The sequence below is a fragment of the Kwoniella pini genome, chromosome 8 (genome assembly GCF_000512605.2).
Source record: "Kwoniella pini CBS 10737 chromosome 8, complete sequence".
Lineage (NCBI taxonomy): Eukaryota > Fungi > Basidiomycota > Tremellomycetes > Tremellales > Cryptococcaceae > Kwoniella > Kwoniella pini.
Genome location: NC_091723.1, coordinates 790,684 through 804,506, shown reverse-complemented (window position 1 = coordinate 804,506; position 13,823 = coordinate 790,684). Strand labels below are relative to the sequence as shown.

At 37.0% G+C, this 13,823-nt stretch overlaps 5 protein-coding genes across 5 annotated transcripts; 1 reads left to right on the top strand and 4 right to left on the bottom strand.

Moving 5' to 3' along the window:
- Positions 1–599: 599 nt before the first annotated feature.
- Positions 600–3,019, bottom strand: I206_106052 (uncharacterized protein; the record flags this gene model as incomplete). The annotated part of the gene is made up of 10 exons (XM_019156604.1): positions 600–1,098; positions 1,185–1,673; positions 1,739–1,831; positions 1,889–2,029; positions 2,138–2,366; positions 2,437–2,490; positions 2,561–2,624; positions 2,687–2,737; positions 2,798–2,828; positions 2,898–3,019. 10 exons carry the CDS (start codon positions 3,017–3,019, stop codon positions 600–602), a joined length of 1,773 nt encoding a protein of 590 aa, XP_019010406.1.
- Positions 3,020–3,324: 305 nt separating this feature from the next.
- Positions 3,325–5,123, top strand: I206_106051 (uncharacterized protein; the record flags this gene model as incomplete). The annotated part of the gene is made up of 7 exons (XM_019156603.1): positions 3,325–3,384; positions 3,466–3,514; positions 3,571–3,706; positions 3,763–3,881; positions 3,931–4,811; positions 4,890–4,997; positions 5,067–5,123. 7 exons carry the CDS (start codon positions 3,325–3,327, stop codon positions 5,121–5,123), a joined length of 1,410 nt encoding a protein of 469 aa, XP_019010405.1.
- A 373-nt stretch (positions 5,124–5,496) lies between these two features.
- Positions 5,497–7,909, bottom strand: I206_106050 (uncharacterized protein; the record flags this gene model as incomplete). Its single annotated transcript, XM_019156602.1, has 7 exons — positions 5,497–5,606; positions 5,702–5,936; positions 6,055–6,611; positions 6,695–6,887; positions 6,961–7,056; positions 7,144–7,690; positions 7,767–7,909. The coding sequence occupies 7 exons, from the start codon at positions 7,907–7,909 to the stop codon at positions 5,497–5,499; spliced, it is 1,881 nt and encodes a 626-aa protein (XP_019010404.1).
- A 963-nt stretch (positions 7,910–8,872) lies between these two features.
- Positions 8,873–11,242, bottom strand: I206_106049 (uncharacterized protein; the record flags this gene model as incomplete). The annotated part of the gene is made up of 11 exons (XM_019156601.1): positions 8,873–8,997; positions 9,061–9,124; positions 9,200–9,306; positions 9,373–9,499; positions 9,564–9,915; positions 9,980–10,168; positions 10,234–10,341; positions 10,423–10,749; positions 10,816–10,888; positions 10,949–11,018; positions 11,084–11,242. 11 exons carry the CDS (start codon positions 11,240–11,242, stop codon positions 8,873–8,875), a joined length of 1,701 nt encoding a protein of 566 aa, XP_019010403.1.
- Positions 11,243–11,905: 663 nt separating this feature from the next.
- On the bottom strand, positions 11,906–13,818 carry I206_106048 (uncharacterized protein; the record flags this gene model as incomplete). The annotated part of the gene is made up of 3 exons (XM_019156600.1): positions 11,906–11,940; positions 12,016–12,831; positions 12,933–13,818. The coding sequence occupies 3 exons, from the start codon at positions 13,816–13,818 to the stop codon at positions 11,906–11,908; spliced, it is 1,737 nt and encodes a 578-aa protein (XP_019010402.1).
- Between the last annotated feature and the right edge of the window lie 5 nt (positions 13,819–13,823).

Genomic DNA, 13,823 nt, shown 5'->3' with positions numbered 1-13,823 from the left:
TACAATACTTAAAAGAAGCACGTTCGAATAAAACAAAATATTATAAATTCTATTTTTGACTGCATTTCAAAAGTTAAAAACAAAACGATAGGACATCCGTAATCTTCGGTTCTTCGGGTAAGTTTTATTATTATGATTCATATATCGTCATTTCTATTCTCAGAAATACTACACAGCTTCATTTATACATTTTTCTTTGTATTTTACTTCTCTTTACTCTTTATTCTATCTGTTGAATGACCTGGATAATAGAAATGTACATTGACAATTTTGGATTCTTGATATTGCATATATTGCATCACCAACTGAATGAAAAACAATATCAATCTAATTACAATTGCTCGATGAGATTTCTCCGAAATCGTTTAGATTTCGGTACGGTCCGAGTTCCCGAAATAACAAAAATGCACGTGCGTCAATAGAGTACGAGTATTCAATAATAATAAGCATAAGCATAAGCGTAATTACAAAGAAATCTTACATCCCTTAATTCACAAACCTATATTACTTTGATAAGAAAGGTCCAACTATACTTGTAAAAGAGAAAAAAAAAGCCACAAAACGTATCATACATATTCACAATTAATCTCTACCACCATTTATTCAGGCTCTGTTTCTCCTCCAGAACTAGCTGCCCAATGTCCTTCTTCATTCTTCCTTACACCTAATCTAGCTCCTTTTCCTCTCAAAAATCCTATTACTTCTTTACCATTTCTAATTCCTCTATTTAATTCTCTTTCCCATTCATTCAAATTTTCTTCTTCTTTTGAAGGTTTTTCAATTTCACCAACAAATTCTTCAACAAGCCAAAATGATGCATTTACAGATTGATCCTTTAATTCAATATTTAATAATGTTTTATTTAATTCTTTCATAGCTTGTAATCTGATTCTTAAAACATGTTTAACGAGTACTCTTGAAGGTAATTTTTTTGGTTTCGTATATTTTTCAGGTTTTGTTGTTGGTGATAATCCAGCTACTTTTGGTGGATCAGGTGCAAATGATTTATATGAATCCAAGAATTTAGGTAATGGAAATTCAGGTTTAGGTGTCCATACTCCTATAAGTAATCTCCATGAAGCGACTAGCCGTTTCATCCTACCAGAGACGGAAAGGATATTAGCTTTCAATAAACAGAAAGAAGACACAGAAATTTCGTATTCAGGAAGATCATATACACTTACGCGTTATAATTCTCATCGATGAGCTGAGAATGATACCTGCCCAAACCCCACACAGATACTGCCGCTAAGACCACGCCTAAAGCTAAGCCCCTAAGTACTCCCCAAAGAAGGAAGAATAACACAGGATACGTGATGAGGGAAAGTAGAAGCCCAAAGACTACTTTCATTTGAGCCTGAGTTTCCAATTCTTCCTCCACCAGACTTGCGCCCAAGTAGCCGACCACATATACTGGGATATGAATAAGCATTGGGATGATGAAGAATGGTAAATGAATTAGACAAGTGAGAGTATCTTTGATGAAGTAGAATAAGGTTGAGAATCGATTAGGTAAGGATACAGGTAAAGAAGGGTCCAAAGTTGATGAGAGGGAGATATTCGATAGAGCGAAGTTGGATAATCTCGATGAAGTAAGTAATCTGTGATACGTCGCTAGCAGCCTCTTCAACGATTGTACAGATTCATCCTGTGTGGAAAACAGATCTACCAGCCTGCAATTGGGAATGTCAGCCACCTTCTGCAAGAGCGAAGATGGTGAGAAAAAGAAGGTGCTTACGTTTGAGAAACCTGGACAAAGTCTTTCAAAGCCAAATCGTCCTCATGTACCCAGAGCAATTCTCGAGCCATTTGCGCCGCGAACGCAGTATCCCTATGGCAGAGACTCGTCAGCTTTTAAGTCTTACTCTCTGAACTCTCTACAGCTCACCAATCAGGGGCGTTTACTGTCATTTGCTTCAAATGTAAACCTATTGTCCATGTTAATCGCTTAACAGCTAATTTACTTTCGCCTTCCTGCTCAGACAAGAACTGTGATTCAAATTGTTCCATCGGAATTGGCTGACCATAACTAGAACACAGTATATACCTTAGCAAGTTTGTTTCAAATAATAGTGTTTGCGGATCTTTTGATCATCGTTTTCGGGGGTGTATTAATGCCGAATAAAGAACAACTCACTGTACAACTACTCTACTTCGATATTTTCTCTTATTCACATAAGCTATACCTACAGGGATGATCAATGCTTTTCTCCCTTTCTTTGGACCACCATTTTCTTCTGTGCCCTTTAAGTATTTGACATATTCCAAAGCTGCCCATGAAGTACCGTCTTTGAGAGCAATCATATGTGGTTCAGTGTGAGAAGTACCTTCTGGAAAAACACCAATACTTTCATCTAGTGCAAGAGCTACATGAGAATTCAGCGTTTGTGACCTCTTCATGCGGTTCAATTACCCGATGTGAGGTCCAACACATACCTTCGAAAGTACCTTTGAATAACTTTTGGTTGTTCTTCGTCTTCCTATCGACCGCTAAATCCAGACGAGAAATTAGTATCAGTGTTTCGAGAATTGCCTTGCGGTCATAAAAGATATAACCTACCAATATTTCCTGCATTTCGCAATAAGGCTCCAACAGCTGGATTTTTGAATAACGAATCTTTAACCTAGGTAAGAGAAAGAAGATGAGCTTATTTTCGCTCGATTCTTATCGGGAGGGTCAGCTCACCCAGTAATGCAGAAAGTGTCCATGAGGTATTGTGTTACTCAGTATGGCAGGCTATAATTACAAGATTAGATCACATTCCATCAAGGCGTAATCGGGGTTACAATTGCTCACATCGAGAGCCATGTTGGCATGAGAGCATGCGCTGTAAGGATGAGCATTATCAGCTGTCTTGGCCTGAAGAGGCTCTGAACGGTCAGTTGAAGACACGTACAATATGATAGGTCCTCTTTCAGGTACATTCTCCATGCCATACACTTCTATCTCTCTGAAGAAACTACATATAGCAGAATTGGCAAGCTGAACCAGGGGTCCATGGGTGAAACCGAATGGCATGATATTGCTCTATTCCTTTTTCCACAGATGTCGTTCAAGTTGCGGTCGATGAAGGTAAGAGTGACACAAGGAATTGAAGATGAGAAACAGTCGATGAGTTATATAACCTTGATTATTAATTCCAATATGTGAGAGTGTAGATAATCCTACATCTATCTTTACCTCATAGCGGGGCCATTTCATATTCGGGTTATCGGATTCCTTAGTTAGTATTGATTGACAATACAATACATGATTACGCGCCGAGGAATGTTACGGAGTATCGCCAGAAGTCCGAAAAGATCTAATGGGATAAATTAAATAAAATGGCTGTATGGGAAATATACTGTAGTTTACGGATATGTCCGCTAGAAGGAGATGATCTTGTGAGTGGAGGTAAATAAATTTCAACCAAAGGAAAAAGGTTATTTGAAAGCTGATTAGATTATGATCATTTATCTCATTAGTGTATACATTCATCAAATCATAGAAATATCGATAAGATGTCACAAAAAGGTAAGCTACCAAACATGCCTTGTGTTTCCAGCGAGCTCATGTGTTACAAATTCTAGACCTCGACGCTGCCGTTTTGGCTTATCTTGTCAAAAGAGGATTTACCAAATCCGTTAAAGCTTTAGAAAAAGAATCCGAAGTAAAACCCGGAGATGCAGGAAAGCTTGAGACTGTATGGGCTGCTGCTCAACCCAAGTAAGCTGCCACTACTTGGTAACTCATATAAAACACAGCTTATTCCGTATGCGTAGAACCGAAGATGTAAATATGTCATCATCCTCGTCTTCCTCGTCGAGCGATTCTGATTCATCAAGTTCGAGCTCAGATAGTGAGAGCGAAGATGAAGGAAAAAAAGAAGTCAAAGTAGCTGGTAAGTCTGGCTTTAGTCAGTCACTACTTCAAGCTGATGATTGATTTAGCCGCTATACCCCTTCCTAAATCTGAATCTGGGTCATCATCCTCATCTGACTCCTCCGACTCTGATTCCGATTCCGATTCCGAATCAGGATCCGAATCGGATTCCTCTTCGTCCTCTTCCTCCTCGTCTTCGAGCTCAAGCTCTTCCTCCTCCTCGTCTTCTTCTTCCTCTTCCTCATCAACTTCTTCTTCTTCAGGAAAACCCGAACCAGCTTCAGCTTTATCAAGCGTAACTCTCAAGGGTGACACACCTTCAACTTCATCTTCAGAAGGAGAAAGCGAAAAAAGCGTCAAGAAATTCTTAGATGTAGAAGCTTCTTCTGAATCAAGTTCAAGTTCAGATAGTGAATCAGGTAGTGAATCAGATTCAGAATCAAGTGATTCCGACTCTTCATCTTCTTCTTCATCTTCCAGCGATAGTGACTCGGAATCGGAGGACGAAAAAGAAGAACCTAAGCCAATCATTGGTCAAAAACGAAAAGCATCTTCGCCAACACCTTCTTCATCTTCTTCCTCCTCCTCCTCTTCTTCATCATCAAGCTCATCCTCTTCTTCTTCTTCTTCTTCTTCCTCCAGTTCAAGCTCAAGCTCAGAGTCAGGCTCAAGTTCAGAGGATGATTCTCCAGCAGTAACGGTGGTCACTACCAAAAAAAGAAAACTTGAAGATGGTACAGAAGCTATTACTTCAACTTCTACAACTACAACACCTGCTCACCATCACCATCATCATCCTGATAGAGGAACTCCTGGAAGTGGAGCTGGTACACCGACTCAAGGAAGTGGGAAAAAACAAAGAGTACAAGGTCAAAGATTTGAAAGGATTAAAATGGATAATGTAACTTATCATCATTCTGGTTTGATGGATAATTCTTTTGCTGCTAGGGTGAGCTCTATAAATATGAAAGAATGAACAAATGCGTAAGATGGAATGCTAATTTTTTGATATTGATATAAAATGTAGGAGGCTGCCGGAGCTAGTATGAATGATTATGGAGCTAAAGCTTCAAGAGATTTATTAGTAACACGAGGTAAAGGATTTACAAAAGAGAAGAATAAGAAAAAGAGAGGTGTAAGTTGATATTTATTTGTTGTTCTGAAACTGTACACCCTAAAGCAATGCTAATTCAATTTTTTACAGAGTTATGTAGGAGGTGAAATTACCTTAGCTACTCATTCTATCAAATTCGATGATTAGTAGATAATTTTAAAACCATCAATCAGTCTGCTTTCACTTTTCTGGGTATTTGATTTTGCTTATATTACCATTTCTGTCATTGTATTTTTCATTTAATATGTTCTTTCCTTATATTCCATATGCACATTCATTCGAATTCATATATCCTACATTGAAAATATGCATCATTTGACTATAACAAGTCCATTTACTTTCCTTCTAATTCCATATTTCTTCTTTTAATTCCACTTTTTGGCAGATAAGTATTGATATATGTAATCGTATAAAATGTCCAGGCAATATCAATTTGAATTCATTACACTTTAAAATTTATTTTCATATACTAAAATTTCAAAATACCCCCTTTGTTTTTCTTTTTCGTCTATAAGCTTTTTTAAGCTTTTAATTGTAATCCTTGATTGTATTTATCAGGTGAAGGAGGATAAGTAAGACAAGAATCATGAATTACATTTAAAGCTTTTATAGCATCTTTTTCTTCTATAACTGTAATTTTGAAACAGAAATTCAAATTAATTTAAAATTATTTACATTACATTACACCAAGGGGAAAAAAAAAACAAACAAAAAAGAAAACTTACCACATGAAATATTAATTTCACTTGCACCTTGTGAAATCATTTCAATATTTACATTTGCTTTTGCTAATGCAGTAAACATTGAACCTGCAGATCCAATTGCATTTCTCATATTTCTTCCAACTAAAGATAAAATTGCCATTTCTTTTGATACACTTACATCACCAATTTTTTCTAAATCTGATAATAATCTTGTTAATCTATGTCTATGTGTGAAATTTTGCATTGCCATTGATACCTTTGTTTTTTTTAAAAAAACCCAAATCAGCAAAGATGATTTATAAAAACAAAACGTTTGATATATGGACACCTCTCCAAAAAAGGAAAATACCCAAACCAAAAAAAAAACAACTCACATGAACTTCACTTGTACTAATTAAATCAACTACAACACCTGCTCTATCTAAAGTTCCAAAAATTCTAGCTAAAAAACCATGACTTAAAGTTTTTCTATTTGAATGTATATTTAAAACAATTATATTATCTTTAATTGTAACAGCAGTTGGCATTCTTTCTTCAATTGTTAATTCACCTATAGAAGAAGAACTAGGTTTTGTAGATTGTAAAGAACGTGGAAATTGTTCATCTGGATAAATTATTGTTCCATTACCTTTAGGATTTTCAACATTTTTAATTCTAATTGGAATTCTTGCTCTAATAACTTGTTCCATTGTAAAAGGATGAATTACTTCTGAACCATAATAAGTTAATTCTGCTGCTTCATCAGGTGTAATTACATTGACTAATCTTGCTGTTTTAACTTTTCTTGGATCTGCTGTAAAAATTCCATCGACTTCTTTCCAAACTTGTAATTCTGATGCTTTTAATCCTACTGCACATAAAGCTGCACAAAGATCTGTATATCCTCTTCCAATTTGTGCAAGTAAAGATCCTGGAACAGGTCCAAAGTAACCTGACGCAGATGAATTAAAATGAATAAGTATGCACAATAATGGAGGGGCAAGAGTGTCAAAAACGCAATGCTCAATTACTCACCAGTCACGACAGGCACCCTTTGACCACATTCCCTTAGCCTCTCACCCAATTTCACTGCTAAATGATCATAAAACTCTTGTCCCAATTGAGCTACACCTTGATCGCCAGCAGCAGTAAGAGCTGTATCACCGCCAACAGCTGCGAAGGAAGAGTCCACTATGTTGTCAAGTACCACTAATTCAGAGTCGACACCCTATAAATATAAGATCAGCCGACTTGTAATGTCTCTTAATCCATTGTAAGATGTGTATTGAAGTAAAACTCACCCTATCCCTCAATGCCGCTGCTACTATCTTACATGCTAATCGTTCTCCAGTACCTACTATAGAATCTTGACTTCTTGGACTGATCTCGTCAATGATCTATGATAACGGAAAGGCGATCAGCATACAGTTCTTAAACAGCTTCTTTCAATATTAGATTTATTTGATTACGAGTCACAACCTCACCTGAGCAGCATATAAAAATCCTCTTAAACTCTCACAATCTCTTTCAATTTCATCTTCTAATTCATCCCTTAACGAACCAGCTTTTAAAGTATTTCTAGCAGCTTCAAGATGACCTTTTTTAATTAAATCAACAGTTGTATGAAAACCTTCTTCTTGATCTTGTAATTCTTGAGCAGCAAAAGTTGAAGGAGTACTAGGTGATTTAGGTGGAGATTTTGATCTATTTGAATTTATTGTTGTTGTTGTTGAAGAAGAAGAAAAAAATGGACTAGGTGAAGAAGATCTTATTGTTGTATTATTATTTAAATCTAATTGAGAAAGTGAAGAAATTGATGAAGACATTTCTTTACCAAAAAATCCAGATCCAACTCTTTTTGGAAAAAATGGTGTATTCATTCCTGATGTTGTTCCTCCATTAGATGAAGAAGGAGGTGTAAGTGCTTCTCTAGATGCTTGAAGTAACAAATTTGTAGTCCCTAATGCTTTTGTATGAGATGATCTAGCTGAACAAACTATAGCTACATTTGTTTTATTCGATATGTATGATCTGTCGAATAAATCAATTTATCAGTCTGATAAACTGAATGTAACTAACATGGAAAGGTTGAGAGATATTTACTTACTCTACAATTTTGGTTATACTTTCTAAACTCTTTCCAACAGAAGTACCTCCATATTTTTGTACAACCCATGGTGTATTCGAATCCGTCGAATTCCTCCACAACTCTTCCGGTGTGGCTGAAGTAGGTGTAGAGCTGGATGACATGTTTCAGTATCTGGTATTTATTTCTGATATTCTAATCTATCTGACGAATTTGGCACAACACCTCTTATGCTCGGATGAATTTGTCTTTAACACTATGTAGTGATGATCTTCTTTGTTTAAATGGTAATAATGGTAATATTTCCATAATATTCTTTTTTTTGACTCATTCCGATTTTATTTATGATTTGTCGAGTACTCATCAGGCACATTGAAATAGTTTATGCCACGTGGAAGAGAGATTCGACAAAACGTTGATCGTTCTTGTTATTTTTGTTCACTTTTACAACAGCAATACATGGTATCAAGGTCCTGCGCATAATCTTCAAAGTCAGCAGTCAAGGCTACTGAATAGTGAGATCCATCTTCACCAGTCGGGAGTTTGGATAATAATAACATCGGACAAACACCTTAGACGTCTCAACGCAAACCGCTATTTGTCAATCCTCTTGAACATGATCGTAATTGACTTGAAATTGGGTATAGCAGGTTTAGTGGTTTCTGTCATTTTGGGTTATATAATTGTACAAGCACGCGAAAGGTGGGAGAGGTCTACCCACTCAGGGTACGCTCTTTCATCTAGTGAAGTTGAAGATTAGATAGAATTCTCCTTTCTCGCAATAAACCAAGAATCCACCAACCGTAAATCAAGAACCGTTTCTCCTAGACGTGTCCCCCCTTTTTTGAAACAGGGCAGAGCGAGGATCAATCAGTGAATAACTCTTGAAATTACACACGATGTCTTCATCATCATGGTTTTAGGGCTATCCTTTCGTCGATACGAGTACCACGCAACGGATAACCAGAAACTCGAGGGGAACTGACTGGACGCATTTACGATATCGACAAACGTAGGGAACATCGGAATCAAGAAAAAAATGTATAACATGACCACTTTGTCTATCCTGCTCATCATCGACAGGTGACGCCTTAGACATGGTATAAGAGTGATGAACAGAATGCAGACTATTCTGAAGCAATTTTAGCCTTCTTTTTAGGAACTTCAGAATGGCTATGTCCGGCATGATTATGCCCCTTAGTGTCATCCTCTTCTACTTCCCCTAAAGTCTCCGACCACGCTTCCCACCCGTCTATACACAAATTTCATCAGTCTTATACTTCTAAATCAACTATCCTCAGGACTGGACACTCACCATCGAAGGTATTGAACAGTTTTTCAGCCTTTTTTTCGGCGCCCAATCTTTTGGACTTCATGATCTATCAATGTCGTAGAGCACATCAGCATACGACTTGAGTTGTGAAATTGAAGAGAACGTCGTATTCGGCGCTTACCTTTTGCCATTGGGCCCATTCATCATCCGTTAACAAGGTTTCATCCATTGTTTTTTGGATCAAATTCCGGTCAAGCTCTTGTCCAATGAAAACCAATTCTTGCCGACCTACCAAAGGAAGGGACAAATATGAGTTTGCTAAATACAAGTAGATATACAATTATGGATACCCACGATCACCCCATTCACCCATAAAGTCTAATTTGATAGCATCAATTGTCTCTTGATCACCGCCACCGGGCCATTGTTCTTCAGGTACTTCACACATCCAAGGTCCACCGCCTTCGATAGTACACATGACCTGATCATTCCGGGCTAGTTTAAGCCTTCACCTTCATCGATAAGAAAAGGAATGATCCACTCACACCAGCTTGAGACCATTCCCCATGAAGATTTGGTCTGGTAGCCATCCATATCCATCCTTTAGACCTCAAAACACCTTTCCATACAGGTGACGCTTTTTTGAATTTCAACTTGGAAGGTAAATCCAATGCTTCTTTTTCAGCTTTCATCTCTTCCAACCGTTGTACTTGCGATTTGGCTTCCTCCATTTCGACATTTTCCTCGTCTTCCTGACCGTCATCTTCCTCACCTTCTTCATCCTCTTCTTCCTCTTCGGCATTTTGTATAATGCAAAATGGCGAGGATAAGACTTCCCAAAGTCTTCGGGGATGGAACGGTCGTCGGGCTGTATAGACAAAGGAGCTGATCCCGTATCTATTAGTCAGATCATCAGCGTCACTGAAAACAGTCACATCGGCTCAGCGTAGACTCGACTCACTCCAAGGTTTCAGGCTTGGGAACCATCTTCTTATTTCCCTTAGCGTCGGTGATTTCCATCAAGGTGTTTTCCCTTAGGGACTGTAACCATCCTGCGCCAGTAGCAGCAGTAACAAAATCGAACAAATTGGTATTCAGAATTTCTTTTAAATCAACTCTAGAATAAGTAGTTCGAATTATTTTGGCGGTTCTATTATCATACCAAAAGTTGGTTATCTACAATATCTAATGCAAATACTTTGGAATTGCACAAACGGATTAAGAGTTTTAACAAGATTTTCAATTTTGACAAGTTGATCTTTATTTACCAAATCAATCTTATTCAATAAGATAACATTGGCAAATTCAATTTGATCTGTTAACCTTCATTTGAGTTTTAAAAGAATCAACAAATTATCGACAAATCAAGAGGTTTTTAAAAATCGAGAAGAGATGATAACTTACAAATCAGTTATATTTCTTTCATCTTCAGGATTAACATCTTGACCATATCTATCAGTTAAAAAATCTATAGTATCGAAATCATTCAAAAAAGTTGTACAATCTACCATTGATACACATGTATCTAATTTTGTAATTTTACTTAAACCTCCTTCTGAAATTAACTTTGCAAGTTTTTTTCTGATTTCAGGTATTGATCCATCAATTAGATTTAATGATTCTTCTATTTCTTTTATTGATGTACCTTCAATTGATTCTGCGAATTCAGGTGTAAATGTTTCTGCTACTTGAATAGGTTCAGATATACCTGAAGATTCAATTATTAAATAGCTAATTTATACTTATTATTCAGTTTCTACGGAATGGTACAATCAATCGACAATTCTTGTCACTCACTCAAACGATCTCATTTCAGCCAAATTAGCTACTTCTTCTAATAAGTCCGCTCGAAGTGTACAGCAAATACAACCTTTCAAAAAGATCATTTCGATTATTATCCCATATTTCTACCAGAAAAATCAAAACATACCATTTTGCATTTGAACGATTTTTTCTTCTTTTTGCGTGAGTTTATGACTTTTGATTAAACTTGCATCAATCTAAACCAATATTCTGCATGAATGAGATTCCACCGCATAATTCATTTGAATTGAGGCAAACATACGTTTAAAGGTCCCATGTCATTGACAATTACCGCACATCTCAGACCATGATCTTTCGATTTGAGTATATAAGATAGTAAAGTAGTCTTCCCACTACCTAGGAAACCTGAAAGTAAGGTTACTGGTAGTCTCTTGTCGTTTTGTGTATCAGGTACTGGCATTGTTTTTAATATAAATTTCTCTACAGAGAATTACAATTAGTATTGAATTTGCAAATTGTGTATAGATACAGCGCCGATTTACAGCATCTTTCTTTTTCCAAAGAACATGCATTGATATATATAAAATTGTTGAACAACTTTTAAACAACTTTTTTCGTCTAAACTGAATTTGTAAGTTCCAAATCCGAGGACTGAAAGATCAAATGATTATGTGACCTTTTCCATGTCAGACATGCAATCCAGTAAAAGGTGCGTAAATAGAGGCTCATGGTAGTACACCAACGAAATGAACGGGTGGTGGAACGCGTGAATTGAGCGAAGGGATTGACAGTTGAATGAGGACTGAAAGGTCATAATTCGATTTGTCTTATTGGTCAATCATCATCCGATTTTATATGTATGCGATCTCATTTGCCATTGGTGTACTCAGTACAATGAAATGAGTTAAGGATATGCAAAGAGTAAGTATACATCATTCGCTCAAGTCCCGGAAAATTTACGCTTCAAATTTGGAATTTGCAGTATGACAAGGTATGAATGAATATTGGAGAAATTGTACAAATGAGAATGCTCTTGAGTTCAATGAGAAGGTGGAAAACCTGATCCAGCATTAAACTGCTTTCTGATCTTGCGTTTGCTCCGTTCAGACCTGTCAAAGGCTGACTAAGCATCCCAATACTGTGCGTTCCATCTTGGATCTAGAATTCAAACGGATATGAGCCTGGAACAATCATACAAGCGGAAATCGGTCTTCATGTAAGGCCACCACTCACCATTTTGAAGATGATCAAGGATCTTTTCAACATCATAATCATCTTCCGGCCAATCTGACCAAGAAAACTTACCGCTCTTGGACATATTTTCATTCCCATCATCTGGTTGGGATGTAGCATCGGTATTAGCGGAATTACCTACAACCGTGTTTTTGAAATCAGTCCATCTTGTAGCTCTGTCGAAAGGTTCACCTTGAAAAACAAGGGATTCCTCTTGGATTGACGAGAGAGCTTGACTTGATCTATTGAGTAGTTTCTTTTCGTCGCTTTCGGATTCCTCTTGTGATTGATCTTTGAGCAAGAGCATTTCCAAATTAACTCTGTCTGAATGAAAGTCAACCATCTTCCTATATGCCGAAGTCAATTGTTCAATAATTGGATCCCCCTTATGTTTTTGATTAAAACGTCTAATATCAACTTTCGTATCGTTAAACATTGATTGAGCGGCCGTTTGTACTTCTTGAGCTATATCATAGTATTCGTCAAAGCTATGAGTAAGTTGACCATTTTCTTTGCGCACAATTTTCTCCCGCGAATTTGCAATATGCTTGATGAGGTCTTCTTCGGTGAGGTTACCAAGATCACGATTAGATCGATACTCCTTACGGAAATCATCAAGCGTGGTTCCTAAATCACAAGCAATTTCCACAACCTCCTTGACCAGTGTTTCAGGCTCCGAAACTTCATCTGTCAGATTAGGATCAAATTTCATCTTATTTATCGAATCTCTAATACGCTTAATCTGTTCCGCTCGGGCTTTAGGCTCTATTTCAATCAATCCTTCAACGCTGTCTTTTTGTGTCGACTTCTCCGTTCCTATGAAAGCAAATTGAAAGATCAACATGTTGCTCTTGAATTCACTCCATCGATTTAGGTGAATGATCGCATGGTACTGATATACATATATATAAGCTTACCTTTCTTAGCATCTCTAGTATCGATAGATGCCTCGGTACCGCCCTGTTTATTGAATGTAGAAGTAGCTCTTTCTGGATAAGAATATCTGTTTTCTTCAGGTATATAATCTTGAATATCGTCAAAAGTAGTATTCATAATCAAGATTTCACCTTTATCAATTAGATGCTTCCTAGTGTTACTGATATTTTCTTTGCCGGATTGTTCGAAACTATGCATATATAATTTGGCTTGTTCAAAAAAGAATTGTGAATCATGGTCCACAGTTCCCGCGTATTTATCCAACAATTCTTTTTTGGTTGATTGTAATTTGACATAAGCTTCCAACCATTTTTTTCCTTGTTCTTGATCCTTTGTTTGTCTAATAGCAGAATTGATTTGATGCCTGATTTGATCAGTCATGCTGTTCACAACTGAAGGTATGACATTCATCGTTCTTGATAGACTACGATAATAAGCGAAATCATAATGATTTTTAACAAGTTTATCCAAGTCTTTCTCTTCACTTTTACCAGATGAAGCAGGGAGAAGCCAATTTTTGTAATAATCGTAGAATTCTCTCGCCAGGTATGCAGAAGATATCTCATTGTGTAAAGTATCAGAATATTCTTCAATGTCCTTGACCTCCCAATTCTTGACAGGCACGAGGGAACCAGTTTTATCTCTATTGCCTAATGATGCTATTAAAATTTCAGCAGTTCCCATTGTAAGAGATCCGATTTCTTCCGGTTGAAGATCACCCAGTAAGTGGTCTTCAGCCGCTTGTGCTAGATGTTTTTGCATCCGAGCGAACGAGGATTTATCTGCACGAGAGTTAGTTGGCCTATTTTGTCTATATCTTTTCTCATTTTCAAGACGAGTCTTGAGAGATTTAGTGGAAGATGACATGTTGA